At 34.9% G+C, this 19,752-nt stretch overlaps 1 protein-coding gene and 1 non-coding gene across 2 annotated transcripts in view; both read right to left on the reverse strand.

Annotated features, from left to right (window-relative positions):
• The window catches only part of XPR1 (xenotropic and polytropic retrovirus receptor 1), a 199,119-nt gene that overhangs the window by 15,719 nt on the left and 163,648 nt on the right, over positions 1-19,752 (reverse strand). Inside the window, exon 12 of the mRNA XM_020868871.2 lies at positions 841-1,007. Within this exon, the coding sequence (XP_020724530.1) occupies positions 841-1,007 (167 nt within the window). The remainder of the gene's footprint in view (positions 1-840; positions 1,008-19,752) is intronic.
• LOC139037613 (U6 spliceosomal RNA) lies at positions 3,915-4,021 on the reverse strand. Its single transcript, XR_011490488.1, has one exon. It is a non-coding gene; the product is annotated as a U6 spliceosomal RNA (small nuclear RNA).

The following is a 19,752-nucleotide window of genomic DNA, read 5'->3' on the forward strand; positions in this document are numbered from 1 at the left end:
AGGTAATTAAAATGCAATGTGATAACTGCCATAATGGAAGTCTGTATAGTATAAAATGGGACTAGGATGATTGGCTAATTATGCTTGGAGAAATAAGAAAGGCTTCTTAGAGAAAGGAACAAACTGACTTTTAAAAAGAAGGAACAAGGAATTTCCAGGGCAGTCCAATGGTTAAGACTTTGAGCTTCCACTACAGGGGACATGGGTTTGATCTCTGGACAGAGAACTAAGATCCCACAAGCTATGTCGTGTGACCAAAAATAAATAAATAAAATTTAAAAATAAATAAGCATCTTGATGTAGAATGCTAAAAAAAGAGAAGTAAATTAAAAATAAAAAGAAGGAACAAGAATTTGCAAGGTAAACTAAGGGGAAAGAGGGCATTTAAGACATAGGGTATGGTATGGTTGCTAAGTCGTGCCTGACTCTTTCACAACCCCATGAACTGTAGCCAACTCCATGGACTGCAGCCCACCAGGCTTCTCCCTAAGACTCATGAGACATAGGGAATTGCATGTTAAAAAATAAATCATAAATTATAGTTATGTATTCCTCTATTCTAGTCTTTATTACATTGTATTGCAATCTGTTTACTTATCTATTTAGAACATAGATTATAGCCTCCTTGAGAACCAGAATTTTACTGTTTTTATTTCCTACAGTACCCAGAATTTAGTTAACATCTGGCACATTTTCACTGACTGAATGGATTAGCATTTTTTTGTAATTATTTTCTTTAAGTAGGCTGGTGTTGGGTATATACTGTAATACACCTGAGTGTTCTGTTTTTGTGTTTGTTTTTTTTTTTTTTAAATAAATACAAGCACTCTTTGTACATACTTTTTGGGGATATACAATCTCTTCCCGGAGGAAGGTGTTTTCTCCTGCATTCTTATCAAAAAGACCCCAGTCCATCTTCAGATCCCAGATGAGGGTATAACAGGAACTGATGAAACAAAAGACGATCCACAGATAAAAGAACACCGTGGTGTCTGAGTGACCTCGTTCTGAAGAAAGAAAAGGGAAAGAGAAAATTACTATATTTGAGTAAAATTCTTCATTAAGTAAAACTAATTAAAAAACAGATTCTTCCTCCAGCTCCATAAATAGATTTTAAGTAAATCTCCTTAGTAGGATCCCCATCTAAAAAAAAGTTAAGTAATAAATCTGATTTATCTGAAATTCAAAATAGTTATCAAACATTCAACTAATATACAAGATTTATACAAAAGTGCATTTAGAATTTAGAGGCTCAATGCTGAAAACATACTGTGATGTTTAGATTACAAAAGTTGTCATTTTAATTTTTGCCATCAGGTGGCAGCTTTGGGTCAAATATTTAAAAAAAAAAGTATGAAACACCATTAAAACAAGGGATGTGCTGCATTTACTTTGAGAAATTCTTGGATTGTTTTTACTTTAGAACAACATTTCCTTCCTATACTTAGATCTTATCAATACTTATTGTGAAAACAGGTAATTTTAATTTTAGATAAAATGCTAGAAAGCAACAGATTGATAAGGAATGTATCCTTAAGAACATATATGAAAGCAAATTTCTCTCAAACCACAAAGCAAAGCATGATATTTTTGCTCCTTTTGGATTTTATTTAATGATGAAGTCATTCAGTCATGTCTGATTTGTCACAACCCCACAGACTATACAGTTCCACGGAATTCTCCAGGCCAGAATACTGGAGTGGGTAGCCCTTTCCTTTTCCAGGGGATCTTCCCAACCCAGGGATCGAACCCAGATCTCCTGCATTGCAGGCGGATTCTTTACCAGCTGAGCCACCAGGGAAGCCCAAGAATACGGAAATGGGTAACCTATCCCTTCTCCAGGGGAATCTTCCAAGCCCAGGAATTGAACTGGTGTCTCCTGCATTGCAGGTGGATTCTTTACCAACTGAGCTATGAGGGTTTTAAGATGACAACACTGTAAAGTGCACTAAATCAGAATAATACACAACTTTATCTTTTTCACTCTTAAGTGCTTTGTATATTTTCCAATGAAACTCTTCTTTGATAAGTCTGAAAGTTATTATGATGTTATTTCTGTTTTCTGGCTATACGGCATAGGTATATAATTACTACTAAATGGTCCTCAATCATCAGGAAAAAAAAAAGGTGTAACCTAATTCAAAAAAAAGTTTAAATTTCCGTTAGTTTCTCAAAGGATTAGAAAGTAAAGGCTGTATCATGCATTATCCATAATCCTTCCTATTAAAATAAACAAGTGCCAGAAATTCCCTGGTGGTCTAGCGATTAGCACTTGGTGCTTTCACTGCCAGGGCCTGGGTTCAGTCTCTGGTCAGAGAACTAAGATCCCACAAGACTCACAGTACGGCCAAGCAAGCAAACAAACAAAAAGTTCTTATTAATCATTTTATATATTAAGGTGTTAAGTACAGTATTATTCAAAGGTACCCTTTAAACATCTATAATCTATTTAGTTGAAATGGCCATTTGTTATTGATGATAAACTGGAGCTCAAAATAAAATAAGCAAAGTACTATGAGAACATCAAGGAGAATGGGACTGTTTCCAAAAGTCCGAAATAAGAGGAAGCAGCATTTGAGTTATTTCTAGAAGAATAAACAAACAGTGTTGCAAAAGTCAGGCAGATGAGGCAAGGCTATTCAAGGCTAAAAGAAACTAATGAAAGGGCATGAGGGTGGGAAAGTGCAAGGCATTTTTTGAGAAGCTTCAAGTAATCTAAGTCTAGTGTGGGTGAAACAGAAGATGTGGGGGAGTGGGTATGCTTTGAAATGAGGCTGGAAGACATTCTTGGTCTGAATGTGGAATGCTTTCTTGTGCCTTAGGATTAGATCCATACTTCAGAAAAATACCTGATTGGCAGGTTGCTTTCATCAGAACTACTTAGTTGGATAAAAAAAGATACACAAGTCTCTGAGCTCCAGTGTGTTGTTAGCGACAGTTTGTACCAGCTTTATGAGCTGATTAATAAATTTTCAAAAACTTTGCAAACTGGTTGTTAAACACAGTCATTTTAAGTTAAAGCACATAAACTTATAATCTGCTATATTAAAAACAAAGGCAATGAAAACTCAGATTCATCACTTCCTAATTATTTTACTAAAATGATATTATTTGTTCTTTTAGGTTATATATGTTTATTGTATCTATATAATGGAAATACTGTTTATCATCTCCCAACATTCCACGTGAATCATCTTGGTAGCTAGCTTGAAATTGGCTACGGTGGCAGTCTGTATTTACACCATGGAAATCAGCAAACACTGCAAATCAGTGCCCCAGCCCCATTCCCATTCCTGGAAGAGAACTACTATTTTAAACATGCCAGGACACCACTGTTCACATTCTTCTCCTGGAAAGTCAGTGGCAAGGAACAGAAATACAAGTTTTTTAAATGGCCCATAGCTGATTCTAATTAACAGTCAAGCTTGGATATAAATACATTTTAAGGTTTAAACTATTTCCACAAAACTTTCCTCCATCAAAAGCAAACTGGGTTAATATTTGTACTATAACACGGTGCTATACAAAATATCAATTTAAAAATTTTAACATAATATTTACTTACTACATAGGTTTAGTCAGATATGTTATGACCTGTTCATTTCCTTCTATATACAGACATAGAATCTAGCTGAGTGATATTTTCAATAATTAGCATCATGGTTGCACACAAAAAAAATCTGTAACTCATCTACTAAAGTTTGTAAAGAATAAAGCAAATTTAGCAATGTAATACAATTCATTCATCATACTTTCAAAATAAGATCAACAGAGAAAAAGAGAAAAATGAATTAATAATGAAGCTAAAAATAATGTGCTAATTTTCTGTTATTTCTTCTAGCTTTTTTTTTTTTAGGTTCACTAAATTTATTTTAAAAATCATAAAACATTTCTTACAAAAGAGCATTACATTCAAAAATATGGAACGCTTCACGAATTTGCGTGTCATCCTTGTGCAGGGGCCATGCTAATCTTCTCTGTATCGTTCCAATTTTAGTATATGTGCTGCCGAAGCGAGCACTTCTTCTAGCTTTTAAATGCAAGTTCTATCTTTAGAATATGGGCTTCACTGGTGGCTCAGACAGTAAACAACCTTCCTGTAACATGGGAGACCTGGGTTTGAGATCTGGGTTTGATCCCTGAGTAGGGAAGAACCCCTGGAGAAGGAAATGGCTACCCACTCCAGAATTTCTGCCTCGAAATTAAAATGGACAGAGGAACCTAGCAGGCTACAGTCCATGGGCTCGCAGAGAGTCAGACATGACTAAGTGACTAACACTTTCACTTTTCACTTATCCATCTTCAGAATATAATTCTTAAAATGGGACAATGGGCTAAATTGCCTTCCTTTAAGCCCATATTATTTCTATGAAGTTTCTATGAAACATACACAAGAACTTACTGACTTAAAAAATATTTTAATATAGTATTTTAGAATAAGTAATTTTTATCTTACGAACTTCTTCAAACAACGGTTAACATGCACCCGGTCTACAAATGCTATATTTTTGGTCTCTTTTTAATTATCACCCTTACTTGATCTTTCCCATCTCCTAAATGAGGAGTGCGTCTCCCTGAAATTATCTGCCTTCATTGGTATTCAGGGATTGTGTCAGGAAGATATTATCACTTTAGGCAAGCAATTACATCTAATTCTCTGTTGGCTAACTCTGGTAGCCCACTTTAGTAATGTTCAGAATCACAGAAAATCAAGTTATTGGTATTCTACCCTAAGCTTCTATTACACACCTGCCATATTAGAAGCATAATTAATACCAGACATGTGGATGGTAATGGTATCTACTGAATCTAAAACAAATAAGCTTCTTAGAGTTTTGTACCTATTAGGCTTCATAGGAAGAAAAAAGCAAAAGAGTATGTTAGGGAAACTGCTAAGGAAAAAAACAGAAAAAGATCACATATGGACATCATCCTGAGCAATATTTCATGAAGGATATATTAAATATGGGCTTCCCTCAAGGCTCAGACGGTAAAGACCTTCAATAAGACCTGGGTTCAAGCCCTGGGTTGGGAAGATCCCCTGGAGAAGGGAATGGATACCCATTCCAGCATTCTTGCCTGGAGAATTCCATGGACAGAGGAGCCTGGCGGGCTACAGTCCATGGGGTCTAAAGAGTCAGCCAGCAGGTTAAATATGAAAAAAGTGGCACTGTATGTAAAGTGAACAGTGTTCTTTCAACCAAAACCTTTCTACTCTGGTAATAGCTTACTAGTTTTTAACCTTAAATTAAACAAGGAAACAAAACAGACTGGGGACACTGTTTTCAAAGCCCAAACCTATATAGGTAAGCTGAGTTATGAATGAATTTGGCATCTAGCAAATTCCTAGTTCTACTCCTATAACCTAAAAACTCAAAGCACTGAATTATGAGACTAACATGGTTCTCTGAAAATTAATGGATCTAGAAACTTCTGTGATCTTTAAACACATTTCAGTTAATATCTGAGGTCATATGTGCTATACACCTCCTTAGGTGGTTATTATTAATTTATCCCAGAACAGGCAAGACAGACATTATATTCCCATTTTAAAGTTAAGAAAGCTAAAGTTCAGCGAGACAGTCAATAAGTGGAAAGATAGGTGGGTTTGAAGTTAGAAGATCTGGGTTTGAATCCAGACTCTACCTCTTTTCAACTCTGTGATTATAGAAAATTCATAATCTTAAAATGACAGACAAAAATGGAAATCACTAGGCCAAAGGATAAATAAGGAAGCTAGTAAAAGAAATCCTAATCAAAGGAAGTTTTTTTTTTACTAGACAGCACCATTTCTCTAAGACCATCTCAACTCAAAAAAATAGCTCCATAAACTATTAAGCAATATTAAAAATATTTCCAAGGTATCTGGAAAGCAGAACTTAAAAACTATACACATATTACTATTTCATACTGTATATAACATGATGTTAACAGAAAAAGACAGAGGTAGCTATCTCTGATGAAGAAAATATGATTATTAAGGGGATTCATTTTTAACTTTATTTATGTATTATTTAAATTTTGTTTTTTTAAAGTGATATATACATATCCATGTTTTACTTGTATAATTGGAAGAAAGTGGACTAAAGAAAACAGTTACTAATAGGGTGATGATATTTTATAAATTATTTAAAGGAGTGTTTAATGTTATATTGTTTTTATAAAAAAGGACACAGGAATTCATTTATTCATTCAAAGAATGTTTACTGAGTGTCTACTACTATAAGCTGGGTTTTATATACATATATTAGTTCAGCTGCAAAGAAAAATCTGTTGTCTACTGGGTAACCAGGTATATTTTAGAGAATAGAAATATACTGAAGAATTATTAAGGGTTAAGTGTGAAAGAGGAGAGATGTAAAATGAACAAAAGCACAGTGTGTAAATGTAACTACAGAACTGTGTATAGAGAGGGAATCAACAGGTTAAGACTTTCAGGAGGGGAAACAGCCAGGAAAGGCTTCCTGGAGGAAGTGCTACTTGAGTTGAGTCTGGAAAGTTAAGTCTTGAGTTAATCAGGTTTGTGAGGCAGAGAGAGCCATATCAAAGATTAGAGATCATTCGATCAACAAATGAACACCTACTTACTAAATGCCAGGTATTATTCTAGACACCATGTACACAGTTATGAATCTAATTCACCAGTGGACAAATTTCCTACCCTAATGAAGTTTACTACTTACTTGGGGTAGACACAAATAAACAAGATGATTTCAGATAGTGAAAAGTGCCATGAACAGAACATGGTGACATGAGCGATTCTGATGGAATTCCTTTAGATAGTGTACAGGCAGAGAAGATCTCTAAGTTGATATCTGGGTAGTAAAAAGGAGCCAGCTACATGAAAAGCTAGAGGAAGAGTTACATACATAATATTAATCTCCTAGTAACCATATTTTAAAAGCTAAGAAGAAACAGGTAAAAATAATTTTAATAATATATTTAATATACCTAAAATATTATTTTAATGTATGACCAATAATAATATAATAGATACAATTCTTAGGGAGACCTTTTACACTCTTCCATACCAAGTCTACAAAATTCAGGTTGTATTTCACATGTAAAACTTATACCAACTTTGACTAGGCATAGGCATGTCTCAAGTGTTCAATAGCTCCATGTAGCTAGTAGCTACATTACTGAATAATGCAGTGCTAGATACTATAAATGAGATGACTATGAGGAGTGAAGATTGGAAGTGGTGTATTAATGAAAAGGCTCTTGTGGTAGCTCAGTGAGAAAAGATAAGGACTAGAATTGAGAGCAAATATAAGGTATAGAGAGGTCAGGCAAAATCTGAGAAATATTTAGGAACTAAAATTGTCAGAATTTGGTGAAGTGTGAAGATGAGAAGAAGGGTAGAGTCAAGGATGACTCCTATCTATTGTTGCTATTGTTTTCCCTCTTGTTTTGGCCACGCTGCAAGGCATATGGGATCTTGGTTCCCCAATCAGGGATCAAATCTGTGGCCCCTGAAGTGGAAGAGCAGTGTCTTAACCACTGGACCACAGGGAAGCCCCAAAGGAGGACTCCTAGTTTTTAACCTGGCTGACTGGGTGAGACAGTGCCAAGAACTGAGGTAGAAAACACTGGTGAGTGTGGTGCTAAAGAAACCTTAGGGAATAAAAATGCTTAGTTTCGGAATACTGACTTTGAGATACCTATGAGACATCAAGGTGGAAGATGGCCAGAAAACAACTGGAAGTAAAAATAAACAATCTTGAGATACAGACTGGGGAGTCATATACATGTAGCCAGTGATTGAAACCATTTTGGAAGCATCAAAATAATACAAGCCTCTTCTGTGAAAAGGGCAATGACATAATCAGAAATAGAAGTCTTCTATCTGTATTGCATTTGACTAAACTTGGTTGAGTTATTCTCCCTGTGTTTCTTTATACCAAAGATCTGAAGAGATGAGAGCTCTTTCAAATGTTACAGACCTTCTCTTAACTCTTTCAAAATAAATTTTAATTCTGTATTTGTAAACATCTCAAGGTTCATAAATATGTTTAAGTTATTATATAAAGTCATTATGACTATCAGAATAGAGACAATAAGGAAAGGCAGAGTACTGTTTTCAGAGGTAGGAATGAGAAAAGGAAACAGGCTAGACCAGATGGCTTACTGAGATAAGGAAAGTCTTTTTAGGGTGAGAGACTGTTGAGCATATATATAGGCTGAAGGAAAAGAGCCAGTGATGATGAAAAGATTGAAGACTCAGGAAAGAAAACCAGTAACTGCTGGAGCAAGATCCTGAAAGAGATATAAGGGAATAAGGTCAGAGCACTAAGGTGGGAAAACTTGTTCCCAAGTCTGGGAAAAATATGATGAGAATAGGTTTGGATTAAAAAAGTACGTATATAGGTAGAAGGCAGTTGAAGGAAAATAACCTGATAAGTTCAATTTTTTCAGGGTAGTAGGAGACAAAGATAGTCTGTGAAAGTAACCAGGGGAAGACTGGGTCGGAGGTCTTGAGAAAAGGAATGAGCTAAATACTCTGTGCTTATATTTTCTTTTATTATTATATAAACATACTTTTGGGGCTTCCCCGGTGGCTCAGCAGTGAAGAATCTAGCTGCAGTGCAGGAGCCACAGGAGACAGCGGTTTGATCCCTGGGTCGGGAAGATCTCTTGGAGGAGGGCCTGGCAACCCACTCCAGTCTTGCCTGGAGAATCCCATGGACAGAGGCGCCTGGCAGGCTACAGTCCATAGGGTCTCAAAGAGTTGGATATAACTGAAGTGATTTAGCATGCAAACATAGTTTTTCTCTCTTTCCTACAAGACTATACCCTATCTACTATTTTTAAAAGAATCTAACTTTAAAATGGAGTGAATTGTATATGTATTTGTATTATTCCATTAAATTGTAATGTCTTTTAGGGAAATATCTCATGTCAGCATTTTTTCAGGGCCTATTCACACAGCAGGAACGCAACATTTGCCAAGTTGAATTGAGGGCAAGCACTGTGTTTTACTCATTTTTAAACTTTCTGCACAATGCCTTACATTCCAACAAATATTTGGGGAAGGCAAATGGTTCCTGGCAGCCTACACATACAATGTGTCTCTAAAAACTTGTATATGCTGAATATGAAAAAGTCAAGTAACAGATGTACATCTTGTATGAGGATTTAGTTCCCTAAGAACTAAAAATTAAAAAATAAAACCCTTTATTGTATCTTGTCTTTTAGACATAATATTTAATGACATCATTCCCAGCATCTTACAGACATTTTTCATTTTTACTCTTTATAACAGAACACAGATAATCTCTTCAAAACCAACATGTTAGCACTGACACTTAAAACTTGCTGCTAACAGCATGCCTAATGATCTCCATCTTTGCTTTAGTTATATTAAATGAGACATTTCCTTTCTAATAATGAAGTATACTATAATATATAATTTCTATTCATTTTAATAAAAATATACAAAATACCCAGTTTTCAATTGAAAATCACTAGTCATACCAAGAACAAGGAAGATAACAAATTGAAGGAAAAAAATCAATCAGTAGATGCCAAAAATGAGATGAGAGATGCTGGAATTATTTGATGAAAATGCTTTAATGAACAATTAAATAAGTAAATACTTGAAACAATGAAAAAATTAAAAGCATCACTAAGGAAATACCTAGTCTCAGCAAAGAAACAGAAGACATAATAGCAGAGTAGAGAAGAGAGAAGAAAGTCTGCAAACTGGAAAACAGAAGAATAGAAACTACAAATCTTAAACACTGGAAAGAAAATAGATTTAAAAAAAGAAGAAAAGAGAAGAGGTTCAGGACCCATGGAATCATAAAAAATGTGTCATCAGAGCCCAGGAGGAAAGAATAGAGACGGGCTGAAAAAATACTTAAAGAAATAATGGCTGATAACTCCTCAAACTTTTGGTAAGAGACTTAAAGCTACAGATTCAAGAAGTTGAGCAAACCTCAAATAAAATAAACCTAAAGCCAAGGTACATTATAATTAAATTTCTCAAAACTAAAAACAAAGAAATGATGACCACAAGAAGGCTATCAAATAAAGCAGATTTCAGAGCAAAGAAAATTAGTGGGAACAGACAGGGCCATTATATAAGCATAACAGAATAAATCCACCAAGAAGATGTAGCAAGCCTCATTGATTGTGTCTACACCAAACAACCAAAACAGCAAAATGTGTGAAGCAAAAATGGACAGAATTGAATGGGAAAAAAGACAAATCCACAATTACAGTTAAGAGATTTTAACTCTCTTCGTCAACAACTAATGGAACAAGTAGATAGAAAATAAGCAAGGATACAGAACTCAACAACATCATTTGTTAATAGGATTTAATAAACATTCCACCCTACAAGATCACAACAGAGATTCTTTTCAAGTGCCCAATGAACATATAGCAAGATCTGCCACAAAAGTCAATAGTTAAAAAAAAAATTTAAATACTTGGAAACTAAACAACACATACTAAATAATTCATGGATCAAAGAGAAAATCTCAAGGGATATTTAAAGAATACACTGAACTAAATGAAAATATATCAAAATTTGGGGGATGTGGCTAAAGCAGTGCTGAGGGGAAAATGCATAGCATCATACATATTATACATACTACTGCATACATTAGAAAACAGAAAAAGTAACAAATCAATAATCTAAGAACCCACCTCAAGAACCTAGAAAAACAAAATAAATCCAAAGCAAGTAGAAGGAAGGAAATAACACAGAAATCAGTGACACTGACAAGGAAAATAGAAAATAATCAATGAAAAGCTGATTCCTTGAAAAGATCAATTAATAGCTGACAGAGTAGACACAAATTACCAACATCAGAAAGAAAACAGGATTATCATTACCAACACTGAAGACATCAGAAGGATAAGGAAATATTATATTTAACTCTACCCCCATAAATTTCAACAACTTAGATGATATGGACCAAATTCTTTAAAAAAACAAAGAAACTGAATTTCTAATTTAAAAACTGCCCCAAAATACAACTCCAGGTCCAGATGGTTTCACTGGAGAATTCTACCAAACTACTGAAGAAACATTCTACAAATTAAAAGAAGAAACAAAACCTCTCAATTTATTTTATGAAATTAGTTTTACACCTATGCCCAAATCAAAGACAGCACACAAAAAGAAAAATAGAGACTAATATCCCTTGTGAACACAAATACAAAAACCCTTAACAAGATATTAGCAAACAGAATTTAGCAAAATGTAAGAAAAATTATATACCATGACCAAGTAGGGTTTATTCCAGAGATGCTACACTGTTTCAGTATTCAAAAATTAATAATATAATTCACCATTTTAATTGGTTAAAACTTAGAAGAAAAATGACAGGATCATATCAAAAGATCTAAGCAAAGCATTTGAAAAAAATCCAACACCTATTCATGATAAAAAAAATCTCGCAGAAAAAGAGGAAAAGAGAAGAACTTCATCACCTTGATTCCTCAACAAAAACCCTATAGCATTAGCTGAGGAAAGTTTCCTTATTATACTTAATGGTAACAAATGAAATGCTTTTGCCTAAGATTAGAAACATGGCAAGGATATCTGCTCTTACCAATCTTACTCAACAGTATTGGAAGTTCAAGTCTGTGCAATAAGCGGGGGAAAAAATGAAAAGAAGCAAAAAGCATAGAGATTGGAAAGAAAGAAAGAAAACTGTCCCTTGTCGCAGCTGACATTATTGCCTATGTGGATAATCCCAAGGAATGTACACTGGGATTATCCAATGCTGTATACTTGGAACACTGTACATCAACTATACTTCAATTTTAAAAAATTAGTAAAAAAAGATATGTTTTGTTCATCTATGCATGCCAGGCATCCAGCACTGCCTGACATACAATAGGTGTTTTATAAATGTTTGCTGAATAAAACAGATGTGACAGATGTAATGAAAAAATAAATTCAGTCATTAAATTGTACTTAATGCAATTTATCATCTGTATAGATCCTTATTTACTGGCTCTTCCATAACAAAATGATCTCTTCAGTGATTTTATTAAAGATTGACTTCTACCTTTTCTCACTCCTTTAGTAATATAACAAAATAATAGTAATTCTAGAATGTATAAAATTATGTTTTCATCATCTCTCCTGAAGAGAGAAACAGTTTCATTTCTTGAACTAAATGGAATGCTGCTGACCATAATTACTCTACAATATAAGGATCCCAAAAGTTTTTGACATCTCTCAAGTGCTTACTTTATAAAGCTGTAAAAAGCCTTCAGGTACTACATTCATATGGGTAGGAACTTTTTTCTTAGTTAAGCTGAAAAAAATTAAGCAACAAACACAAGTTAAAATTATAGACAACTAAAACTGGAAACAAGATTAAGACTTAAGTAGTCATAACTGAACTCTGGTGTTGGAGAAGACTCTTGAGAGTCCCTTGGACTGCAAGAAGATCCTAAAGATCCATCCTAAAGATCAGTCCTGGGTGTTCACTGGAAGGAATGATGTTGAAGCTGAAACTCCAATACTATGGCCACCTCATGCGAAGAGTTGACTTACTGGAAAAGACCCTAATTCTGGGAGGGGTTGGGCAGGAGGGGAAGGGGACAACAGAGGATGAGATGGCTGGATGGCATCACCAACTCAATGGACATGGGTTTGAGTAAACTCCGAGAGTTGGTGATGGACAGGGAGGCCTGGCGTGCTGCGATTCGGACACTACTGAGCAACTGAACTGAACTGAATATCAGTAGGACACAGTAATAAGAGTTGAGTAAAAATATAAAAATAAAATATAGATATGTTAGAAAAATGACAGTATTATACATTATGATTAACAGATCTAAGAAGGAGGAGAGAGTATATATAATAGGAGGTATGCACAGAGAAAGATGGAATGCTAAAATCTCTCCCACCATTTTCCACACAACCTGTCAATCAATACTCTAAACTTGTATAACATATCAGATGTAAAAGAGCCATCTGAAATAACTCAATCTCAGAGTCCAAGACTGTGATGCCTTTTTATAAAAACCTTCATTTGATGCCCTTTCTTTCATATTGGGTGTTAGAAATAAGAGTAAAACGTGTACTATCCCAAACTTTACCAGTACTTCTGAAACATCTATTCAAATATTTAATCCAGAATCATCTCATCAATTACAGTATCAATTCACTTTGAAAGTGAAAAGTGAAAGTGTTAGTCACTCACTCATCTCCGACTCTTTATGACCCCATGGACTGTAGCCCACCAGGCTCTTCTGTCCATAGAATTCTCCAGGCAAGAATACTGGAGTGGGTTGCCATTTCCTTCTCCAGGGGATCCTCCCGACCCAGGGATTGAACCTGGATCTGTGGCATTGCAGGCAGACTCTTTACTGACTGAGCCACCAGGGAGGACACAATTCACTTTGAGATTTAATTAAAAATAAAAAGTTTAAGTAATCTCTAATGACTTTAAGCCAAAAAAAAAAAAAAAAGAAAGTTGATGGGGAAACAAAATCTTTTGGTCAGTAAAGAACCCTTGGTACTTCGTTGGTTTTTTTTTTTTTTTTTGTATTTTTGCTGAGGCTTCCATTAGCGTTAACACCTCTAGTCCGTCTCTGCCCTTGCTCTCTCATTCTTCACTAAGGAACTTATTGACACATACTCTCTTAAAGCTTTCTTATGAAGTGGGAACTCTGTTATCAGGTAACATGCCCAAGGTGCATTTGATCCAAAGCCTATACTCTAATTTAGTATATTCTCCTGCTTCTCTACTATTCACTGCTTGACTGTCTAAGACTTTACAAACAGTACAGTGAGAGGAAGCAGTATGCAAACCAACTTGTTTTCATATTTGCTTACTACTTTCTTTAAAGTCTACTAATGTTTACTTAAGTGTGATCAATGAATCACCTTTAATAGAAGTACCATGAGGTACAGGTTAAAAATGTAAATTTTCGTCTGCTGATGGGCATCTAGGTTAAGAAAAAAAAATAAAATTAAATTTAAAAAAATGCAAATTTCTGGATCATCACCCTAATCTTAGTGAATTAGATTATAGGTGGGCCCAATATTATGCATTTTTAAGTAATAATCCATGGTGAGTCACACATATACCAGAGTTTTAGAATCCCAGCATCACATCATGCTACCTTGTTGGAAATAACTTTTTCAGAGTAGAAAAGGGAATGGATTCAGAGGCTGAGAATTATGGTTTTGCTACTTACTGCCATGTGACCCTGGGCAGGCCATTTAATCCTGCTGATATGTTAAAATAATAACAACTACTACTTTCTCTCAGGGTTAATATCAGGTTCAAAATAAAATAATCTATGCCAACATAATGGCAAATAGCTCTATGAGAATAATAGAATATAAAGAGCTGAAGGATCCTGTCTTAGAAAGGTAAGTCTAGTCTAGGACAACTCTCTTAATATTTTTAATGAAAATAACTACTTTCCTGTTTATTAAAGAATCATACACTGACAATAAAAAATTCATGAAAGGACAATGTGAGAGCACTGGACAACCATATTACCCATAAACGTTAATTTATTCATCAGTTAAAAGTTTTAATATTCTTACTTTCTTTTTATTTTCTTATATAATAATTATAATCAGAAGAAAGTTAAATAATAATGATGACTGCAGATATCCTCATGTTAGTCGAGATTTTAATGAGAATGTCTTGAATATTTCACCTTTAAGTCATGATTCTAACTGTTGGTCTGGGATGTTGATCGAAAGATTGTGTGTGTGTGTGTGTGTGTGTGTGTGTGTGTGTGTGTGTGTGTGTGTGTGTGTGTGTGTGTGTGTGTGTAGGCGCATGCTATATTTAAGACGGATCCTTATGTATATTTTTAATTAGTGAATGTCTCTGGCATCTATCTAGATGATAAATCTCATGGCTTTTCTTCCTCAGTCTTCAGTAAAATATTCCTAAATTATCTTAGTCATGGTTACTCCAAAGCCCATGTTCTTTCTCAACATAAAATAGTGCTTTTCATTAAGATGATGCATTTAAAATTCTTCCTGGCAGAGGATTTGATTAAATTGAGCAGAGAGAGGGATTTGGCTTTCTAAGGTGAGGACATTACACTTTTTGCAACAGAAGGTTAAATGAAAGGTAAATTTTAAACACTGGTTTCAAATATCAAATCTGTTTCAGTCGAGGAAGGAAATACAGTTGGTCATATATTCACAACTGAGGAGGAGGAAGAAGGTTATACAACAGATCCTAGACTTTCAGTTTGTCCTTCTTCAGTGCCCTGGTCTTTTCTACACCAGCTATGAAATGTTATAGAAGCCTTAATAATTCACTTTGGTAGATGTTCATTTCTTTTGAGTAGACTTCCTGGTGAGATTAAAACAGCTGCAAGTAGTACAATTCTGCTTTTAAAAGAAATACGCTCTTAAAAAAAATCAATTAAAAAAACAGAGATGCTCCAGGGTATTTATTATTCAGAGGCAAACAAAAGTATTTACAGAGAGCCCTGAGAATCCCACATGAGGAACAAAGAAACGCAACACATCAATGTGATATTTAAGCAGTAGGAAGATGCTTTATTTTCCCTCCTATTAAGCAGAAGCACTATTTTAATATGTGAAGAAAATGCTACTTTTAACATAAGAAAAAATTCTTTCACTCTAAACATTTCAATTAAAACCAAATTATACCTCATTCAAAATACTACCAAAGAGGGATCCCCCTGGTGGTCTAGTGGTTAGGAGCCTCACTTGCTAAGCAGGTTCAATCCCTGGTCAGGGAATTAAGATCCCACATACTGCATAACATGGCCAAAAAATTAAAACAAGCAAAGAAACAAACAAAAAAAAACTACCAATGAAACTGAGTATTAGTCACTGGTCTTTCTTTCCATATTTTGCTTACTACATCCTAGGAAGCATCCTGGAATGTTTATTAACAATATGTATTAAGGATGTAGCCAGGCAGCTTTAACAAATACTTAATTATCTCTGGTATTTTTTTAAAGTAAATTTCCGGACCCTAACAAAAAATAAAACTCTAAGCAAACTGTTCATGTCAAACCATTCTCCCATCACTTGAAAGAACATTAATATGTTAGTTAGTTCTTCAATTCAAGAATGACTTTCAATTTTCTGGCAGAGAGAAATTATTCATATAGTTGGGCTGACTCCACAATGCTCTTACTAATAAAAGCGTATGACTGTTAATGTGATATAGCCAGTTCCTGGCAATGTCTCTGGTTTTCCACGAATGTGGCCACTAGTACAAAAGGATCACAAAGAGGCCTTTTGATGTGGCCTATCCATGTAAAAGTACAGTTTAAATTACTCTCCCCCAATGTACCTCTGTGATTTCCCAAACACAAATTTATTTGGCACTGGCATAGGGACAGCACACTACCCTATCTGATCTTCCTATGTTTACCACGAATTTAACATTTCACTTGTGAGATGAGCTCAGGTCATTCTATAACATTAGAAGGGAGTTTAGAGTAGAGTATAAACAATCCCAAGACTTGGGTGTGAATTCTAACTTTGTCACCTACTTGCTACTTGACTTTGGAGCTATATTGTTTATATTCAGATTCATAACCTAGATTCTTTCATAACTGTAGGACTTTGGCAAGTCCTTAACCTGTTTTCAACTTCTTCATCTAAAAATGATGATCAAGTGATTACTTCTATCAAAGACTCTCCTGTTTTTTTCTTTGGTACACACAGAATTTACTCAGGCAAAGAGAAGCAGCCACATTCTCATGTTAGAGATACTTGAAGTTGCAGTTCTAGAGGTAACACAGGTGTCCAGCCAGGATCAGTAATGTTGCACATATAAGCTGTGATGTCTTCACTGTTGGGGATTCTGTAAGCTACCTAACATGCTTGAAATAAACCTTCCTTCTTAAAATAACTGGCTTCCCTGGTGGTTCAGACGGTAAAGCATCTGTCTGCAATGTGGGAGACCTGGGTTCGATCCCTGGGTCAGGATGATCCCCTGGAGAAGGAAATGGCAATCCACTCCAGTACTCTTTCCTGGAAAATTCCATGGATGGAGAAGCCTGGTAGACCACAGTGCATTGGGTCACAAAGAGTCAGACACGACTGAGAGACTTCTCTTTCTTTCTTAAAATAACCAGAGGATTTCTGTTGGGTGTCATATGAATCTTGGGTATAGAGGGTTATTGGAAGGCAAAACTCCCAGAGTTTTAGAAATCTATCTTGAAGACTGAGGACTCAAGTTTCTCTCTCTTTTCTGAAAGTGCCACTTAGTACATGTGTATTTCCACAGCAAATGAATAATAGAGAATAATAATGGTGAGGCCCACAGTGTGGCAGCCATTCTCTAAAATGGCATCCAAAGTTCCTTGCCCCCAGGTATTCACATCTGCAGGTAATTCCCTCCCACACTACTCCAGGGTTGGTCAGTAGCACATAGCCTAAGTGATGGGTGGACAAAGACTCTCCTTGATATAACTCTAATCAGGCTCCTCTAAGTTCTCTAGACCTAAAATTTGGTGTCCATCCTTGTCAAGCATGCATCTCCCAGTTGTGGCAAGAATTTTGCTAAGTCAGTTTATAGAGACTCTTTTACCCTCAATATCTCATCAAATTCCTCATCCTCTACCCCTGGCATCTGATCACCCTGGTCTAATTTCAGCAAAAATCCTGTGAAGTCAGTTTAGCCAGAATCCTCCCTTACCGTTGGTGTTTCCTTTTAAGCAATTTCCACTCAGTGACCACTATCCTGCTCCTTGGCTATAAATCCCCACTTGTCCATTCTATATTCAGAATTGAGCCCAGTTCTGTACTGAGAGCTCTTTTCCTCTACTGTAACAGTTCCTGAATAAAATTTACTTTTGCCACATTACCGTTCAGCTCTGATTCTAACACCTCAAAATGTTGTTACGAAGATTAAATAAGTCAACACATGTTAAATGCTTAAAACTGCTTAAAAGGATGTTAGTGCATAGAAGTTTTCAATAATTATTATCTTTAAATAATATCGTTATTCTTCATTTTCAAGTGCTGTGGGTCATTTTTTACAAGTCACCATATAAACTCACTATAATTGAATTATTCTCCACTGCTGGACATTTATTAGACTACTTTCATTTTTTACTATACAATGCTGTGAACATACATTCATATTCACCCATTTCTCTAATCACTTCCTTAGGAAAAAGTTATGGAAAGGGACTTACTAGGTGAAAAGGTATGAATGATTTTAATACTCTTGACAGAATTACCAAATTGCTTACCAATTCAATCAACAGAATGAGTGTCCATTTCTCTACATACCTGCCAGCAAAGGGCATCATCATGATTAAATATGATTTCAATTAGCATTTCTTCTGCTTTTAGTGAAGTAGAACATTTTTCATATGTTTATTAGTCATGTTTATTTATTCTGAAAAATTATGTTTATATCCTTTCCAATTAAAAAAAGTCAGTTAAAACTGATTTCTGTTTCTGTTGTGATTAGATTACAGATTAAAAATTTCCACTCCCTTCTTCTGTGACTCTTACTCATTGATGTTGCATTTAATAATTTGCTTTGGCTGTTCAGGATGGGCAGACTCCTTTAACCTCAGCTATATGACTTGCTTTGGCCAATGGGAAGCTAGCAGATGTGAGGAAAGCAAAGACTTAAAATGTCTTTCTGCAACAGAACTGTTTCTGTTAGCACCACTTGAAAGGCTTTTCCTTGGATAATTGCTGTCCCCTTGGCTGGGGCCCCAAAATGAACAAACATAGCCAACTCAAACCCAACTTTCAGGGAAGCACCAAAAACCCAATGAAAATGGTGGTGTGAAAGCCGTGCAATCTAGCTGAGTCTAATCTATAGATGTTCCAACAATTCCCAGCTGACCCACAGATAAAAAGGAGAATAAATATCTACGCAGAGATAAAGAATAAATTACTGCTGTTTTAAGTTGCTGAAGTTTGGGGTGGTTTAACACACAGCAATATCTGATTAGTACACTTACAGTATTATACTATGAAACTCTGAAAGAAAGAGATCATATATAATCTACTACTTATATTCCCCAGAGTAACATATACCGAGCAGGAACTTAAAGACTTGTAACTCATTTGGCTCCTCACTTTTTCCTTTTTTTCCTGCTGAAAATACCTAAGAACAGTAACTTTTCTCGATGTTTATACTTTTCACTAACAACGGTCTCATATAAAATTATATATAAGATAAATAACCTATAAATTAAAATTAAAAATTTTATTTGCAAGTAATTGTCTTTAAATTCCTTTTAATTAGACATATTGCTCCATAAACTGAATTCATAATTTTGACCTCTCTTTTAAACATCACAGATCCTCTACTAGTATCTAAATAACAGAGATTGTTTTTAAACTTTAAATTTTTATGCATGAGTATTTCAAAAGCAACACAATTTACACAGAAGTGCTAACAAATTACATCTATCAGTTAAAATAGCAACTAAGAAAACAAAAAGTAATTAGAGAAAAGACAACAAAAATGGCATCAAGGTATAAGTGTTTTTCTAAAAAGCTTTTTCTTTTAAATGACAAAGATGATACAAAAATATAATCTATTCAAATCCATAATTAATATTTTAAAAACAATTTAAGTAAAAAGAGATTGTTAGTGTAATATTTATAAAACCATTTAAAATCAGCACAATGCCGAGTAGATGAAAGTTACTCAAGAAATACTGTTAAAGTCAATTTAATAATCAGAAACAAACAATATCTCATATGTGATTTTATAGCATCCAGCAAGATTTAAGCCAATGATCACAAATGGTGAATTCTAAAATAATCTGTCTCTTGTTTGCCTT

This window comes from Odocoileus virginianus, chromosome 11 (assembly GCF_023699985.2).
Source record: "Odocoileus virginianus isolate 20LAN1187 ecotype Illinois chromosome 11, Ovbor_1.2, whole genome shotgun sequence".
Lineage (NCBI taxonomy): Eukaryota > Metazoa > Chordata > Mammalia > Artiodactyla > Cervidae > Odocoileus > Odocoileus virginianus.